Here is a 17,837-nt window from a genome sequence, read left to right on the forward strand (position 1 = left end):
GGAGCTCAGTCTCTCTCTTTTACCTCAGTGTTTGCTCCTTTTACCCAGCGATGGGGGGACAGCGCCAGCCTTGGGTCATCTGTGCTGGTGACTTTGCAGAGGAGTGGCGAGAAGGGAGGTGAACTGTGAGTTCTCCACTCAGGTCCGGGCGGCGTCTCGGGAGAGAAGAGGTTGGGGAAGCTTGGCGAGAGTGGTTGAGGTCCGGGCGTGCAGAGGTCAAGACCTGGGGTCTGGTTTTGGTGCTGCTTTACCAGCTGTGTGTCCATGGGCGAGTCACCCGCTGTCTCTGGGCCTCAGTGCCAACCTCTGTACCTGAGTTGTTGCTCCATTATTTAAATCCTTTCGTGAGTATGAGTCTCAGATTGCTCATTGGTTTTGTCATGAGGGTCTGAGCCTGGGTGTTGTCAGTGGTGAATGGGGGTGAGAGTACCTTGTAGAGTTGCTGTGAAGATTAAAAGGTGATGATGATAGCAATAGCAGCTTCATAGATCGTTGAATGGCATCCTCACTGCAACAATGTAGCTGCGATTATCATCTCTGTTTATAGGTGTAGACACTGAGGAACAGAGAGGTTAAACTACCTCGCCAAAGTCACACAGCCAGTAAATGGTGGCACTGAATGATTTCCTCCAGGTGGTCTGGCTCCAGATTCCATGCTCCTAACCATGATTCCGGGACCCTGTGCTCAGACAAGGGATATAGGAAGCCTTGCTCCGTGCCCGACACACAGTAGGTGCTTAGTAACCTAGACTTCCTTCCTTTTTAGTCCCAGAATGCATGTGGAAGTGGAGGTCCCATAGTGCTCTTGGTCAGGCTGCTCTGCCCAGCCCGTGTTTTCTGATTCCCAGGGCAGGGTGGTTCATCCCCCTTCCTCTGACTGTCCAAACCTGTCTTTCGACACCTCCCTGTTTATCACCTGCCTTTCCTCCCTCTCCTCCCCCCACCTCCTCCTTCAGGAAGCTTCCTTTCCCTCTTCCCTCCCAGTGGCTGACTTGAATCTATACAGTCACCCACCTACTGTCCTTGTGTAAAACACTGAGGTGAAATGCACATACTATAAAATTAACATCTGAAGGCGTACAGTTCAGTGGCGTGTAGGACACTCACGAGGTTATGCTAACACCACTTCTACCTAGCTGCAAACATTTTCATGACTGCGCAGGGCACCAGCACCCATGGCAATCACTCTCTCTTCCCCCTTCCCCTAGCCCCTGACCTCCACTGGTCTGCTTTCTGTTCCTAGGGATTTCCCAGTTCTGGACCCCTCATGTGAATGGACTCACAACATGTGGGCCTCTGTGTCTGGCTTCTCTCATTTGGTGCGATGTTCTTAAGGTTCCTCGACATTGTCGCACGTTTCAGGACTGCATTCCTTTTCCTGACTGAGCAGTGCTCGGTTGCATGAATCTGCCACATTCTGCTTTTCTATTCATCCCTTGATGGATGGTTAGGCTGTTTCCACCTTTGACTGCTGTGAACAGCGCTGCCCCGACACACGAGGTCTTTCATGCAAGCGGGGCCCGCTGACTCAGTGTGGGTCCCAGGGCTGTGCCTGTGGGTCTTCCTGAGTCGCGGCTCCGGGAGGGCTCCTTTGCAGCCCTCTCATCCGTGGGTCTGCTGACCACCTGGGGAGAGGGCTTGGAGCCTCCGGTGGAGAAGGGCAAGGACCCTGGAGCCAATGTGCCCTGGCCTGGGCATGGCTCTGCGGGCTGCATCTGGGTCAGTTCCTGCGCAGAAGGACCGAGAGAATGGAAAGGGCTGGTTTTGTCTCCGCACGAAGCGGCTCTTGCAGCAGCTCTTTTCCGAGCTGCAGCGGCCTCCTGGGCCTGGGACAGGTTCGTAGAGCCCAGGAACTCTGTGACCTCGGGCTGGTGCCCTCGGAGCCTCGGTGTCCTCATCTGTGAAAGGGGACGATAAGTCCCATTTTTATCGATGCACTGTGAGGATTCGGTGCCATGGAGCCTGAGCGAGGCTTGCTTCTTCCATGATCGACTAGGATTCAGAGCTGCCGGGGGAAGGGACTGTTAGGGGAGGCACAGGACCGCTGCGCTCAGAACGGTGTCGGTGGAATCTTTTAAAACAAAATAATTTCTTTGATTATGCTATTACAGTTGTCCCATTTTTCCCCCTTTGCGCCCCTCCACCCGGTACCCGCTTCCCCTCCAACAACTGCCCCCCTTAGTTCATGTCTATGGGTTGTGAATGTAAGTTCTTTGGCTTCTCCATTTCCTATACTGTTCTTAACCTCCCTCTGTCTATTTTTTTAAAAATAAGGTTTTATTTGTTTTTTAGAGAGAGGGGAAAGGAGGGAGGAAGAGAGGGAGAGAAACACCAATGTGTGGTTGCCTCTCACATGTACCCTACTGGGGACCTGGCCTGCAACCCAGGCATGTGCCCTGACTGGGAATTGAACTGGTGACCCTTCGGTTCACAGGCTAGTACTCAATCCACTGAGCCACACCAGCCACGTGCTCCCTGTCTATTCTGTACCTACCAATTATGCTTATTAATCCCTGCACCTCCCCCCCCTTCTCTCCCTCCCCCCTTCCTGCCGATGACCCTCCAAATGTTTTCTGTACTTATTCTGTTCCTGTTCTGGTTGTTGGCTTAGTTTGTTTTTTTAGATCCAGTTGTTAGTTGTGAATTTCTTGCCATTTTAATGTTTATAGTTTTGATCTGCTCTTTCTTCTTAAATGTTAAAGGGGCTTATTTAAGAAAAAGGAATCCTTTTTGATTAACAACCACCAGGGCCTTTTCAGGTCCTCTTAGAAGGGGAAGGAGCTGAGGTTATTTTGGTCATCATGTTTAGCTGTCACTTCTGGAAACTTGTCCCCAACTTCCTTTTTTTGCAGTGAACTTTGGTGCTGAGTGTATGAACCTGTGGAAGTGGGTTTCTTTCCACTTCATCCCCAGGCACAACGAGGCTTTGAGCTAGTTTTAGAAAGATGAGCTTTGTGTGGATTGTATTCTTTTACAAAGCGTTTATGAAGTGTCCACTATGCTGGGCATCTTGAGGGGTGTTGTTTGCAAGGGTCTTTTTCTGAGTGTATTAGAAGAGTTTGGGGCCTGGCTGATGTGGACTTGTGTGCTGGTTTTACCTCTTACTGACCAGCCCCTTGCCCCTGGATGGCAGATCATTGGCCTTTCGCTTTCTTCTTATGTAAAAATGGGGGATGTTGTGCAAATTAGTTGCCTTGCTTTGCTGTTGTTACTGTGTCAACTAGTGATCTTTTGGTTGCAAATAACAGGTGACCCAAATAGGAGTCATTAAATAATAAGGGTGTTGCGTGTCACTAGCTGAGAAGTCTGGAGGTAGAAAGGGTCTAGGATTGGTTGAGTTAGCAGCTCAAGGAGCTAGGTGTGTTCCTTTTTCTCCTCATCTGCCATCCTTAGCAGGTAGGTGATTTCTCTCCTTCTTGTCACACAATGGCTGCAGCTGCTCCAGGCATCACAGGCAGATCTGATGAGTCCAGCAAAGCAGGATGGTATGTCCTTCCATATCGTTCCTTTTTATTAGTGAAGAAGCTCTTCCCCAGGAGCCCCCTTGCAGACTTCTCTTAGGTCCCCTTGTCCCATGTCTTAGTCTGAGGCCAGGATTAAAGTACTGATGCTTTATTTGGGAAACCAGGCCGGCTGAGGTCAAGATGAGGGAAAACAAGGGAGAGTGAGTCCAGGAAAGATGGGGAGCTATGTGGTGCAGTGTTATCCTACTGGCCATTGTTTGACCATGAGCCTCAGGGAGCCACAGGCGGGTGTGTTCGCACTGCACCAAGGGCCTCGTTTGGGGGGGGGGGGGTTGCCAGGAGAAACCATTCTCAAATTTGTAAAAAAAAAAGATAGAAAAAAAAAGAATCAAAACCACCCTGACTTTGCTTTCTGGACTTTCTGGAGGGTAGAGAGAAGAAAGGAGCACACTGATAATATTGTTTAAAATTACTTTTTAAACTTTCTCTAAATCCCAGTAAATTTCTCCAGCCACTCTGCAGTAGGAGGTATTGTAGCCAGTGATTAAGGACCCAGATGCTGGAGACAGACAGCCTGGATTCAAGTCCAGGCCCTGCAGCCCATGGGCCCACTAGGGACCTGTGCCTACCTTTTAGGGCCCTTTGTAGGCTTGAGCGAGTTAATATCTGTAAGTGTAATACTTGGAGCAGTGCCCGGCAGCGTCAGCACTGTGCGTGTCGAGTACAGTGCGTCGAAAAGACAGAGTCCAAGCCGTGATTTTCATCTCTGGAAACCTGCCTCTCGCCCTGGTGGTGATTCTTACACGTGCATCTTGAGAACGCAGAGCTCCTCGACACAGTCCAGGACAGTAAAGGACACAGATGGAAACGTGCACCCTGCTGTGACTTCCCTCAGTGAACGGCACCCACCCCAGGGGCTCCCTCCGTCCTGTCTGTCCTGCTGCAGTTTGGATCACCTGCCGCCCTCCCTCTCTCCATCTCTCCCTATACCGTGAGCTCCTGCTTTCGCTCCAGGCCAAGAGTGCTTGTTCAATGGCTTGTCAGGAGGGCCTCCTACCCTGAACTACTTATTTGCATGTCTTAATCCCTTACTTTTCTGTAAACAGTGGGAGGGCAGGCCCAGCGCTTGAGTGTTTTCTGGCAATATCTGGGGGCACTCCTGTGCATAGATGCGCATACAAACAGAAACACTGCAAGGGCCTGGGGCGTGCCCTCCTGGAGTCACAGTCATTTTAGATAGATGAGCTTTCTGTTGGTTGTATTCTTTCAAACAGTGTTATCAAGTATCTGCCGTGTTGGGTATCTTGTGGGGTTTTGTCCACAAAGGTTTAATGTTTTCCAAGTACTGCTACCCCCACCCTCCCCTGCCAAATTGCTGCCCCGACCAGCAATTTGTTTTAGTAACCAGCTCATTGTTTTGGGCCCTCTCTCCTGTGACCCGTGCTGGGCTGACGCACAGCATGGATTGAGGGGCAGGGGCTGGAGACCGGAAGAGGAGCTGAGAAAGGTTAGGCCTGAGATGATGAGCACATGCGCGTGGAGTGGGTGCTGGGGATGGAAGTTGCAGAGTGGGGGGCGGGTAGGGCAGGAGAATCAGCAGGACTTGGTCCCCACTGTGGGGAGTCAGTGAGGAGAGAGAGGAGGAGGCTGGGTTCCTTTAAGGGCTGGTACCCCGGCCCCTGTGAGACGTGGCAGGGAACCGGCCCTTCTTTTTGCCTCCCTAACCCGCGTGCGGGATGAGAATGGGTGTTGTCCTTGTCTTCTCCACTCAGTAGGTGCAAAGGGCGGGGTGAAGGGAGGGGATGCTGGGCTGGAGAATCCGGCTCCTGGACCCAGCAGGCCTTGGCCTTGCCATGGAACCTTGGGGCTAGTCTTTTCCCGTCTTTGGACCTTAGGGATTGCCTCCCCTGCAAAACAAGAGGCCCGTTCTTTCCTTCAGTGGCATCGATGGAGTGCCTGCTGTGTGCACCATGCTCAGCACAGGGCACAGATGGAGCTTCTGTTCTGGTGGGGCGTAGACTTTAGCGGGAGGAGTCCGACAGCAAGGGAGGCGAATGCCGAGGAGCAGGCACACCGGCGATGTGCCAGAGAGTCAGGGGCACCAACTTCCACGGGTTGGTGGGAAAAGAATTCTGCAGAAGTGGTGCTTTAGGCCGCGCCACCGGAAGGTCGGGGCGGAGTGTTTCGGAGAAGGCAGTAACCTTGCGAAGCTCTAAGGGAGGGGGAAACCAGTTGCGAGGACATTGCTAACTCAGGTCCGAGGGGCCACCGGCTGTGGCTCAGAGTTTGAATTTTATTCTAAGTGTGATGAGAGGCTGTAGGACAATTTTTATCCCCACTAACGTCCCTTTTGGTTATTTTTCTGTTCATAAGGACGAAGCTTTGAAAAATCTTGTTAACCCTTAAAAGGCATACTTACTAAACAGTAGAACACACAGCTTAGGCTTTTAAGCATGGGGCAATAATTTATGGATCCCGATGAATGTCTGAGGACCCCCCAGGGGCCAAAAGATGGCAGATGGAGATGCTACCAACTAAACAATCTTCAGGGTCCTTCTGTTTCAAACATTCATTCTTCCCAAAGCTGCATGCCATGGGTTTTAAAAAAAGGATTATTGCCACCTACTGGTAAAAGGAAGAAGGTGAATTTTTGCACAATGAAAATCCCAAGGCCAGTGGGTCTCCTTGCCCCCACATCCGGCTTCCCCCTCTGCAGTCAAAACCTGGAAGCGGCTCTGGGGAAGGCGGACCTGGTCCTGCCTTCCCTTCTTTCTGGCCAGAGAATTGGGACTTTGTGTCTGGGTCCTTCTGTCTCGACTCAAGATGCAGTGGCAGGAAGGAGTGTTGGAAGTATCTGTGAGGACAAACTCTGGCAGGCCAGCTGCCAGGCAGCCTCCGCACAGCCGAGGGAAGCCATTGTTTGTAACTGACCCACGGTCACACCGAGTTCCCGCACTGTGGCCCCACGCCCTGACCTCGGCCTGCAGGCCTTTGCTTAATGGGTTCCTCAGCGCCCCTCCCCATGATTCAATTCTCTGCTGCTTTACTTCTGATTTGCATTTTCCGCGGCTGAGTGAATCTGCTGACTTCCGTTTTCTTTTTCTGTTACAGATTTTGTGCCAGAGTGAATGTAATGGTAAGTACCACTTCCCTCTCCACTCTTGTTCCCTACTGCCCCCTGATGGACACAGCAACATTAACAGCCATGTGAAAATCACAGAAAGTGCTAGTTTGTGAGCACTTGCTTTGTTTCTCCAATTGTGCTTTAGATGTAGGGTGGGGGAGGAAACAGCTAATGGGAAAAAAAAAAAGAATTCAGTCAGTTGTACAACCTGGACAAATAAAATGTGTATATTTTCTGTGATTTCTTTTTTCCCAACCTCTGTCCATGGGTGTTTAAAAAAACTTAGTTGAAATGATGTTGCAGTATGACTTATACTTATTTTACGTTCTGTGATCCCATAAGTATTTTCTTGGGTTGCTACATTGCCCTGCAAATGGTGTACAAGGTTTGCATAACCTTTAAAGAACCAGACAGCTGCTTGTATATCTTCCTTCCACGTGGAGGGCTGCATCCCACTTGCTAACCAGAGCTGGTCCATAGCCGTCCTCCCAGGTCTACAGTAAAATGAGAAAAAAGAAGGATATGAGAGTAACTTTTCTAATGAAGCTAAATATATTCAGTTGAAATGCTACCTAGTCTGGGATTATGTACTTAATCATTTCTTTAGAGCAATGAAACGTTTCAATAAGAAATAATGAGAATAGTAGTTGACAGTTTTTTTAAAAAAATGGAAAAAATTGGTAGGTTTTGTCTGTCCTCAAAATTTGGTAACTTTTTTTTTTCTGGGATTGGTAAAATCCCGAAGTCTATGAACCATCGAGGTGAGATAATTAGACTCTTCTCAGACGGCCGTGTCAGGGGGCAGATCTTGCTGAGACTTTCTCATGAAGAAATATCAGTTAATCACAGTAGTCGTGCGCAGTCTGTGCGAACAGTGGGAAGAATTCTGCAGTTGCCATGTCTGCCTCGTTAACCAGTTTGGTCAATGAGCTGATGCCACGTGCAGACCTGAGTCACTGGAGTGAAAGGAAGGAAACGCCTGCCCGTAGAGGTGATATTTTGAAGGCAGAGACAGGGAGATGAGGAAACTGTTTTACGTTTTACAAATTAGGGTGAAAATGTGTTGTATAGCGAGGATATGGTGCAGGTGCCGTTTTATTGGTTTGCATTTTGTGTTTGTTTCCTAAATTCTAGGCACCAGCTGTAGCACGGTTCTGGTCGTGTCCACAACCACTGAGACTCATCCTAGCATGGCGTCAGGAAACTCTGCAGTACCAGCTCTGACTGATTTGAGCAGCAGCCAGAACCCACGGAATATCTCGGTGAACGAGAAGAGCTCTGACTCCGTGTGGACAAGTGAGCAAGCGAGACTCTTCTTTGGGGATCGTTTGTGGGGTTTGGAGAATGTAAATGGCCTCCTTTCTGCAGCGTGTCTGAGCTCACTTCACCTGAGCTTCCGCAGTGTAAAGCAGTTCCTTGCATCACTCTTCTCCCCATCCCTGGCCCTGTTGCCTGGCCGGGGGTAGCCTGGCTCCTCTGCGAGCTGCTCTGGCCCTCGTTTGGCCTGGTCTGTGACCGGTCCGCTGCGCTGAGCAGTTAGGAGCACGGGCCTGGAGTCAGAGGCCCTGGCTGGCTTCCCGGCCCTGTCGGTTTCTAGCTCTGGGACCCTGGGCGAGTCACTAGGGCTCTTAGACCTCAGTGTCTTCCCCTGTATCAAAAATAATGGCAACAACTATACACACATTTTGAAAACATTTTTGTTATTTTTTTATTTTTCTCACTTTTATTTTTTTCACATTTTTTTTACTGTTGTTTGAGTGCATTTGTCTCCATTTTTTCCCCCACCTCAGCCATCCCCATAAAAACATATTTTCAAACATGCTTTATTTAATGAGCTATTGAAACTTAAGCACCTGCTTTTCTAAAACCTTCCCAGAAGCCCTGTACGACACAGTAAAACTGAGTTCTCAACACATTTCTCCTTTGTAAAAATAGTGCCATAGCCTTCCGCACGCACTTGTCGTGAGGCACCAGTGAGCAAATGTACATGTGTACGGCACCTGGTACAGAGCCTGGGACATGGTCCCACAGAGGGCTGCTGTCCTTGCCGCCTCCCCCACTGCGACTGCGGTTATTGTTGTGTCAGCCCCGTCACCATCATCAGCATCGATCGTCATTGCCACTCCAGCGGCAACCTGCCACCCACGCTACTGTGACCCTGTTGCTCTATCAGCCGGAAGCTCAAGTCCGGAGGGGTTTCCTGGCATGATGTCTCTTGAACCGTGGGCCACGAGGCTCTTCCTTTTTTCTTTCTCTTGTTTCCTCTCCTGCGCCTTTTCGTGGACCCGTAAATGATTGCATCTCACGTACCAGTCAGGTGCCAGGTTAGGCCCCCTCTCCAAGCGGGCCTTTGAAGGTCATGTGCATGCCCAGGTGGTGTTCCCGGCAGCATCTCTTTCTCTTCTGGGGTCAGTCCCCAGGACCTCGAGCAGAAGGGCCTCACTGCTGTGCTTTCTCTTCTGTTGCTGGTCGGCCCTCCTCGGTCAGTCGTGAATGTGGTGATGACTCTGCAGTCACGGTTACAGTTAGCAGCCACAATCACGTGTGTGGTTTTAATCCACAAGTCGACAGACGGTGAATGTGAGGTTCAGCGAGGTGAGCAGACTTTGAAGAACATCACATGACTGACGACTAGCAGGACTGGACTCCGAACCCAGATTTCAAAATGTCCTTGTGCAGGGGCCCTGTTTACCACGTCAGGACACCATAATAATTGCCCTTTATGGTTCATGTAGTAGCATATCGGAGCCATCCTCAGAGGAACCTGAGGCTGAGAGGTGTGGCGGGACCCGTCCCAGGTCACACAGCTGAGGCAGGGGAGAGCAGGTCCTTATGTCCAGGTCTGGATTCCAAGACCAGTTCCTTCCCCTAGTATGTGAATCGTTCCCTTGTCATCTTCGTGCCCGAAAATTATGGAGCTTCCTCCTGATTCCAGGGTTTGACAACAAAGTGACCAGATGCTTCTGCGCCATGGAATGCCTCTCCGCACGCGGTTGTTTTCTGAGAGTTGGGAGACAGACGCGCTTTGCCTCTTTGGTCTCTGTGCCTGCTTCTGCAGAGACCTAACCCTTGTTCAGGTCACAGCCAACGTGGCCAGCCTCTGTCATTTCTGTCTCTGTTTTAAAGCCTTTTGTTTCACAAACACACACGTATACACATATGTGCGTGTGGCTAAATGTATTTTGGTGGAGGGAATTGCAGGGGACAGCATAAAAAGAAATGAAATTCTATGACTGCAAATTTCACTTCTGGAAAGTAGATGCACGGATCAGGCTTTGCTCTTACATTTCTTCTGTCAATGTAATTTTTTCTTTTCTTTTTCTCCGGAAACAATATTACAATAAAACCCTGTCCTGTGTATGGCATTGAAGTTGCTTCCAAAAGTCCAACCAGTGTGAATCTAAAATGGAAAAATGGCGACCAAGATGCTCCTGATTACAAGTATACAGTAGAGAGTACAGGTGGGCCGCTGAGTTACGTTCAAGGTCAAAGCGGCATTAACATCACAGACTTAAGTCCAGCAACGTTATATAACTTCTCCATCACTCCAGAAATAAATGGGACTCAGAGAGACACCACAGTCATAACTGTCACGACAGGTAAGCTGACCAGCTCCCGGGGATGATCCTGAACCATTCCTTCTAGCCCCGTAGCCTAGAGCTGTGTCCATTCAAGTTGCCTGTTGAAAAGAGAGAAGCTTCCATTAGCTGTGGAAGAGGAGAAAAGGTTCTGTATTGTTTCAGGTCCAGGCGTCCAGGCGTTCAGGTGCCCCGCCCCCCCCCCCCCCCCCCCCCCCCGCCCCCATCATTCAGCATTAAGGCCCTTTGTGTTTGGGGATGTTTTAACTAATTCCAACTGTTTACTTGTAAAAATCTTTTGTTATTACTGGTTAACACTTTTCTGCTAAGACTTGGGGGTGGAGACCCCATTAGAAATGTGTTTTGAAGGTGTCAGTAATTACAAGGCTTCTTCTGAGCTCCGGAGGGAAGTTGATGCTGAGTTTATATTCCCAGGAGTCTTCCTTGGGGTCCAAATTTTGGTATATTTTATTAGAGGAACACATCTTTCAAATGAAGGAACCCAGTGATGTTTGACTAAGCTTAGATTTGTGTTAAGTTTGATTTTTATTTAGCTTAGATGTCAATATCCTGGGTCCCCTGTTATAGCTGCAAATTTAGCTCTTTTTAAAGCTGAAAAGAACCAAAAATATAAAAAAAAGACGAGGAGCTCTTTTTAAGCCCAGAAGAAGCAGACGTTTCAGAAAGAGGCCCACTGTTGTTTTTCCGATCTGGGGCCGTGATCTCCTCGGCTGGGGAAGGCCACGAGCCTCACCTCTGGGAGCCCACGGCTTGAAGCAGCCACCTGGGCCAGTGCCCTCTGCACACGGAGCTGGCAAACACTAGGCCAGGCATTTTCAACTTTTTTTTTTTGACCCAGGAAGCAATTCCTTTAAGCAAAATCTTTCCCAGAAGCTCAGTAAGTAAAAAGAACTGGAGGGAGAGGAGCTGAGGGGTGGGGTGTCTTAGGGACCTCCCCCTCTCTCCTCATACCTCCCAAAAATAACCTGGAGTTCCTGTAGGCATAGTTTTAGAAGAAAAAAACCTGTATACAATAAAGGTTTGCCGTATTATATTGTGAAAGGGAGGAAAAGAAGGAGATAGAGGAGAATTAGGAGGGAAAAGAAGACAGAATTCAGAGATGGGGATGGGGACAAGGGACTGGAGGGTTGGTAACGATGGGAGGGAGGAGGCAGCGAGGCGGCAGGAAGCATCCAGCCAGGAGCTGAGGACCCTCACTCTACCTTACAGCCCCTGAGGACAAGGCTGTGTTCACCAGTTACTGCTTACTGGACACGTATTGTGTGCTTGGCTGTCTTAATTTTGGTTTGAAAGATTTTATTTATTTTTAGAGACGGGGAAGGGAGGGAGAGAGAAACATTGATTAGTTGCCTCTCACGTGCCCTGAACTGGGCACCTGGCCTGTAACCCATGCATGTGCTCTGACTGGGAATTGAACTGGTGACCTTTCGGTTCACAGGCCGACGCTCAACCCACTGAGCCACACCAGCCAGGGTCTTAATTTTGTCCTCACAGTAGCCCTGAGAGCTATCATGGAAGAAACTAGAAAGCTGAGACGTTGTTTCTTGTGAGGTCCCAAAGTTACAAGTGGTGGGAACCCAGGGGGACTGGTCCCTGACCCCTGTAATACAGTGTTGTTCATAACAGGTCACCAGACTCATTGAGCTAGCTAGGGTATTGGCGTTCTATTAAAAAAAAAAAAAGCACACGAGTGACCCAATTTAGAAACCTTTGCCTCAGAAACATTTGATGTGAATGTGATCCACAGAGTGGATTGGCTCACTGCAGAGCTGGATGGCGCCTGGCAATTATCTAGACTGCTGCCTTCAAGTCCAGCCACCTGCGGACATGAGGCAGGGTTTCCGCTCTGTCTGCAATACTACCTGCTTAAGGCAGGAGCCTTACCCGATGCTACCAGTAGTGGGCGTTCTTGAGCAAGTCACCTGCCTCTGTAGACCATCTTCTCACCGTAAAACTGAAGGGAGTGACATGGACAACGGTGTGGAGATTGTGGGAGTGTGGGCTGGGCTGGGCAGGGGAAGGCAAAGGGGGAAAATCGGGACAACTATAATAGAATAACAATAAACAATTTTAAAAAATGAAGGGAGTGGATGCCATTTTGGCCGAAATGGTTTGATTGATGTCACTGACAGCCAAATAAGGTGATGAAAAGGACAGTGTAGGGATAGTATAGATTAAAAGTTTTCTGAAAAGTCCCCTTGGGTTTGGAGTGCAGGGACGAGCTCCTTAATAGAAATGTGTTGGGATTAGGAAAAGATGCCACCTGTATTGTCGTGACTCGAGGCCTTTAGACACAGCAAGCAATCACTTGGTTTGAAGCTTCGTTCCTGATGCCTATGGCAGGTGTCATTAAGTGCTGCTGTTTAAAAGGGACAGTTTAGGAGAGTGTCACATCACTGTTGGTTCATGGTCTTGGAGAATAGTACTGATCCTGAAAAGTTTTGGCTTTAAGAGTTTTTCTTTCCTTCTTTTCTGCATATGATACATGTTTCTTCCTACTGTGAAATGATGGAATTGTACTAGATGCTGGTATAAAGGAGGTATTTTTAGTGGGCAATATTGAGACACCAATGTCCCCAGTCTTTTTTTTTTAATATTTTATTTATTTGTTTTTAGAGGGGGAAGGGAGGGAGATAGAGAGAGAGAGAAAAACATCAATGTGCGGTTGCTGGGGGCTGTGGCCTGCAACCCAGGCATGTGCCCTGACTGGGAATCGAACTTGCGATGCTTTGGTTCGCAGCCCACGCTCAATCCACTGAGCTACGCCAGCCAGGGCTCCCCAGTCATTCTTAATGAAAAGCGATTACATGTATCTCGTTCCATCAGTGCCCATTGTCTGTTTTCCAAATAGAGCCTCTTCCAGTTTCTCGTCTCTGCGTCGCCTTCAAGGGTGAGGCAGGAGTTGTTCTCACCTGGGAGATTGGTAATGGCACTACCGCCTGCCGGATTCTCCTTGAAGACAAGGGAAGCCACAAGGAGTCGGATCAAAACCTGACAGTCAATATTCCAGACCTGAAGCCAGGGTGTACCTACGAGGCCCAGTGTGCTTCAGAATCAGAGGAGACACGGACAGGCTCGGCGGCTGGAGGAGATAGCCCAGGTGAGTTACAAGAGTGTGCCTCTCATCTGCTTGCTGGTTTTGCCTCCCAGTAACTTCATGCTTCTTAAAAATAGTTTTCTTATACTTGTAGGGAGTTTTAGATTTTTGTAGAGGGCTCCTCCTGCACTTTTCAGTTTGACCCCACACCTGGATGAGGAAGGAGGAAAAAAACGTTTTTATTTGACAAGTCAGCACATTGGGGCTCAGCAGGGCAAGGGGTCAGGGGGCTGAAACTTTTGGGAATCTGGCATCCGGGAAAGTAGCTGGCCTGGGTAGCTTTTCAGGCTTTCAGTTGAACAAATAACAGCTGTGTTAACCCGAGTAGGGCCATTGGAGGAACATACTGCTTGCCCTGAATGAAGGGACGCTTGGGAGGGCCTGCAGACTTCTCCCACAGTGACAGTGCAGTCATTTGCAGATTTCAGCATTTTTGGGGGAACTCTGTGACTCGAGAAGAACAAGTATTTCATCCCCATTTTACACGTAAGGAAACAGAGCTACCAAGTGGGTGCTGGGATCCCTAATTGCACGTGACAGTAACCAGACTTTCCGTAGCTGAGACTAGAAGAGCAACTTACTGGCTCATAATATTTCCCTGCCACGGGCAGCCAGGGCTTAAAGAAAGAGAGAGGGTGACGCTCATGTCTTCTTCCTGTTTATCAGCGTTGTTCTCAGAGTGGCTCCCTCCACCCAGCTCGAGGGGAGGCGGCCACCAGCAGTTTCACTCCTTGCGAACAAGGGTCTGGTCCAGGGGAACGAGTCCCCCAATGGGTTCTGTTGAACCACGTTTGAGTCTTGTGGCTGTCCCTGGAAGCCCACAGCTGGGCTTGGAGGGGAGAAGATGATTTCCTGAACGAAGGGAGGGAGAGGCAAAGAGATGAGTTTGACAGGGAGGCGCAGGAATCTGTGCTGTTTCCCGGGACAGAAGTGCAGAGTGAAACATCTGCCCTGGGTCGGGGCCTTTTCAGGCAGGTCTGGGGGCGGGGGCAGCGGGCGCTCCTGGAGTTCCGACTGTGCGCACTGAAAGAAGACGGGGCTGTGCTTCTGTTGCGGTTAATGTCTTTGCCTTTTGTGTTTGAAACAGGTGCCACCGGCACAGGGGGCACGGCCGGGACTTGCACCGTGAGCAAATGCCAACACGGTCCTAACGAACAACCCTCTGATTCTTCTCCGACCAACAAAACGGGAGTCCGGCTTCGTGGGTTAAAGTCTGGCACGTGGTACAAGGCCACTGTCTATTCTCAAACAGAGGATGGCACAGAAGGACAGCCCACGGCCACAGAGTTCAGGACAGGTATGTTGGACTTCACAGAATGGCTTCTGCCAGAATTTCCAGCACGGAGTTATGTCGTCTGTGATTCTGGTTCTGAGTTAGCTCTTGCTTCACAAGTAGTTTTATTGTCAGATGGAGTTTTCTTTTTTTTTTTTTAAGATTTTATTTATTTATTTTTAGAGAGGGAAGGGAGGGAGATAGAGGGAGAGAGAGAAACATCAATGTGCGGTTGCTGGGGGTTGTGGCCTGCAACCCAGGCATGTACCCTGACTGGGAATTGAACCTGCGACACTTTGGTTCGCAGCCCACGCTCAATCCACTGAGCTACGCCAGCCAGGGCAGATGGAGTTTTCTGGGAGAGATTGTGGACAGAGCAGACCCATGGAGCTTCTTAACTCCGTGGCCAAGACGCTTCTGTCACTGAGCTCGATAAAGCACGGGGAGCAAGCAGCCGCTGTGTGCAGACCCTGGGGACTGCCTCGTGTTTTCCTGTCCTGTCTCTGCCTGTGAGCCGAGGAGACAAGCTGGTGTCATGTTTTTCTCTTGTAAACCGATACTCGTTTTGTCCATGTTGGTGAAGTATTTTGCCCCTGAGATAAGAGACTGAGTTTCCTCTTTTGGCCTGACCTTGGAAAGCACACTGATCTTTCTACTGAGGCTTGTTGACGTGCAGGTTGCTGCTCTCTGCCTCTGGTTTTTAGCAGCACGCCGGCTCCCTAAGTGGACCAGGGCTTGAAGGCTGTTTGGACTGATGCTGATGACGGGTCAAAGAACCGCACAGCCCCCGCCCCCAGGGAATTCCAGTATAGATGGGAAACGGAGACACAAGTGCTTGGAAAGGCACCTGGTGGGCTCTGTGGGTCAGGAGCAAACCCTGCAGCGCTGTAGCTCCTGGGGGCTTGGCTGCAGGCAGCATGACCTGAGTCTGGGTTATACTATCCAAAAGTGCATCTGTTCTGAATGGCTGTCATAGGCCCACAGAAGAGAGGGCCTGGGGTGGGGGCTGGAGGACCAAGGACAGAAAACAGATCAGCATCCAGAAACTCTGGGGGGAGCTGCACCACACTGGACCTGGCTCTCTCTCAGGATTCAAAGTCCCAGAATGGAGAGGGTGTCACATGCCTGCTTTCTGGATTTCTGTGCTGGGGATAGGAGACGCTGTGCCCCCCCAGCTTCTACATGGGTGGCAGGCACTTCCTCCCACCAAGGGACTATGGGGTGCCGTTCAGGAGAGGGGGTTGGGTGCTGCACAGGTAACACACAGTCAGCTGCCCACTGAGGAGTCCACCATGTCACAAGAAGAACAAAGAGCAACTATGCAGCTGCAATTGGCCAGGTTGTTTCTAGTAGAAGAAGATGCCTGACTTTTGCTGGGACCCCCATACATTTGTGTGTGTTGTGGTTAAATGGGATAGGAAGGAACCATCACTGAGAGTGTTTCTTAGACTAGATGGTGTGCCCTGATGACAGCTTCTCTCTCTCTCTCTCTCTCTGGCTTGGCCATTCTGGTTATTGTGAACTCCTTTTGTGTCTTCACAGATTCCTTTCGGGTTTTGGACCTTGAAGCTGCCAACATCAGTGCCACAAGCCTGACCCTGACATGGAAAATGTACGATAATGGGTCGTGCTTGCCCTACACCTACAACATAAACGTTGTTTGGGACACTGGTTTCTTCAACTTCACCGTCAATAAGACTCAGACTGCCCTCACTGAACTCAGCCCGAATACCTTATACAACATCACGGTGCATGCTTCCTTCCAGGACGGTTCCGAGGGCACGCCGGGCTTCCTCCAAGTGTACACCCGTGAGTTCATGTGTTGTGTGCTAGCCTTTCCTTCCTGCCTGCCTGCCCCGCGCCAGGCCCAGATACAAGGCTCTGTCCCTGCCCTCCAGGGAAGCTCAGCTGAGTGTGTGACTCACTGGGCTTCACCCCTTCAGGATCTGGATGTAGTAACGGCCACCATTGACTGTCCCTGCCTCACGCCCAGCATGGTGTGATGGCCTTTCCCTGCTCTGCCTCAGTGAATGTCCACAGCCCTGTCACGTGGTTGGCATTAGGCTGCTTTATGGATGAGGAAGTCAAGGCTGAGGGAGGTGCTGTAGGCAGGTGTCACACCTGGCAAGTGACAGAGGTGGAATCAAACAGCTGGGGTGTGTCGACTCCAGCCTGTGCTTATAAAGACGGTTCTAGTGTGGGAGAGGCCTGGAGTGGTTTGCTACAAGGAGACAAAGAGAACGTGGATATTCATGTCTTTTTGTCCTTAAGATGCTGACATTATAATGATGCAGGGCACAGCTGTGTCTCATCCCTTGTTTGCTTAACTGTCCCTTAAAGATAAGATGACAGGTAGCCTATTAAAAGCTGTTTGTTCTGAAGAAGGTCCAATAACTTAAAATAGAACAGTAATGGTGTACCAGCAGTGGAGTAGTCTAGTACTGTGGTAGTATCGAGATAGCAGTGGCTTTTGGGGTAGGCACTGGGATCCCTGTTTCACAGGGGAGAAAACTACGGCTCAGCGTGCCCAAACGGTTTGCCCAGAGCTAGCCAGTGGTGGAGGGAGGACTTGAACCCAGGGTGCCTGTCTCTGGACCCAGGGCTGGTCCCACAAGAATGCTTTACTCAAGTGTCTGCTCCTTCCCTGGAAGCACACTGGCAACCACCAAGGTCCTACGCCGGACCCTGAGCCCTCACCTCTGGGGTTCACACCTCCTCTCATTTCCTGTGAATGACTTTGAATAACCTAGGCTCACAGTTTCTGCACTCTGGTAGCCAAGTGTTCTCGCAGTGGCCAAAGTACCGCTTTCTGAGCAGGTCTGTGGTGTAGGTGACAGGACAAAGAAGAGGAAAAGAGAGGTCAGGTGCCGCTGAATCTCGGTGTGGACATTTGGTGAGGTTCAGTCCTCCTTGTCACCTGGAGGGAGATTCTTATCTAGTCCTTCACTTCTTCCCGCAGGTCCTGGTCCAGTTTCTGACTTGCGAGTCACGGTTATCAGCACCAGGAGTATTGGCTTAGCTTGGAGCAGCAAAGACTCGGATTCCTTTAAGATACTGACCAGGCAGGACAAAGCTGGAATACCTCGGACGGAAAGAACCAACCAAAGCAGTATTTCCATTGGCGACTTATACCCTGGCACCGAGTACTGTTTTGAAGTATTTCCAGTAGGACGCAATGGGACTGAAGGGGATTCCCAGAGCATCTGCAGCATGACTGGTAAGCAAAGCGGCTGTGTTTTCTGCGAAACAGTGATGTTTCTCAAAGGAAATCAGTGTAACT

The 17,837-nt window shown here is 50.0% G+C and overlaps 1 protein-coding gene across 3 annotated transcripts in view; it reads left to right on the forward strand.

Moving 5' to 3' along the window:
• Positions 1-6,150: 6,150 nt before the first annotated feature.
• The window catches only part of PTPRJ (protein tyrosine phosphatase receptor type J), a 41,110-nt gene continuing 29,423 nt past the window's right edge, over positions 6,151-17,837 (forward strand). Inside the window, exons 1-7 of one of the 3 annotated variants that reach the window (XM_028516275.2) lie at positions 6,151-6,600; positions 7,723-7,884; positions 9,960-10,187; positions 13,039-13,287; positions 14,372-14,581; positions 16,100-16,366; positions 17,517-17,774. In XM_028516275.2, the coding sequence (XP_028372076.1) occupies positions 6,288-6,600; positions 7,723-7,884; positions 9,960-10,187; positions 13,039-13,287; positions 14,372-14,581; positions 16,100-16,366; positions 17,517-17,774 (1,687 nt within the window). In that variant the 5' untranslated portion in view covers positions 6,151-6,287. Of the gene's footprint in view, positions 6,601-7,709; positions 7,885-9,959; positions 10,188-13,038; positions 13,288-14,371; positions 14,582-16,099; positions 16,367-17,516; positions 17,775-17,837 lie in introns of those variants that run through there. The other 2 variants (XM_036029411.1, XM_036029410.1) reach the window with 2 other exon arrangements.

The sequence above is a fragment of the Phyllostomus discolor genome, chromosome 6 (assembly GCF_004126475.2).
Source record: "Phyllostomus discolor isolate MPI-MPIP mPhyDis1 chromosome 6, mPhyDis1.pri.v3, whole genome shotgun sequence".
Lineage (NCBI taxonomy): Eukaryota > Metazoa > Chordata > Mammalia > Chiroptera > Phyllostomidae > Phyllostomus > Phyllostomus discolor.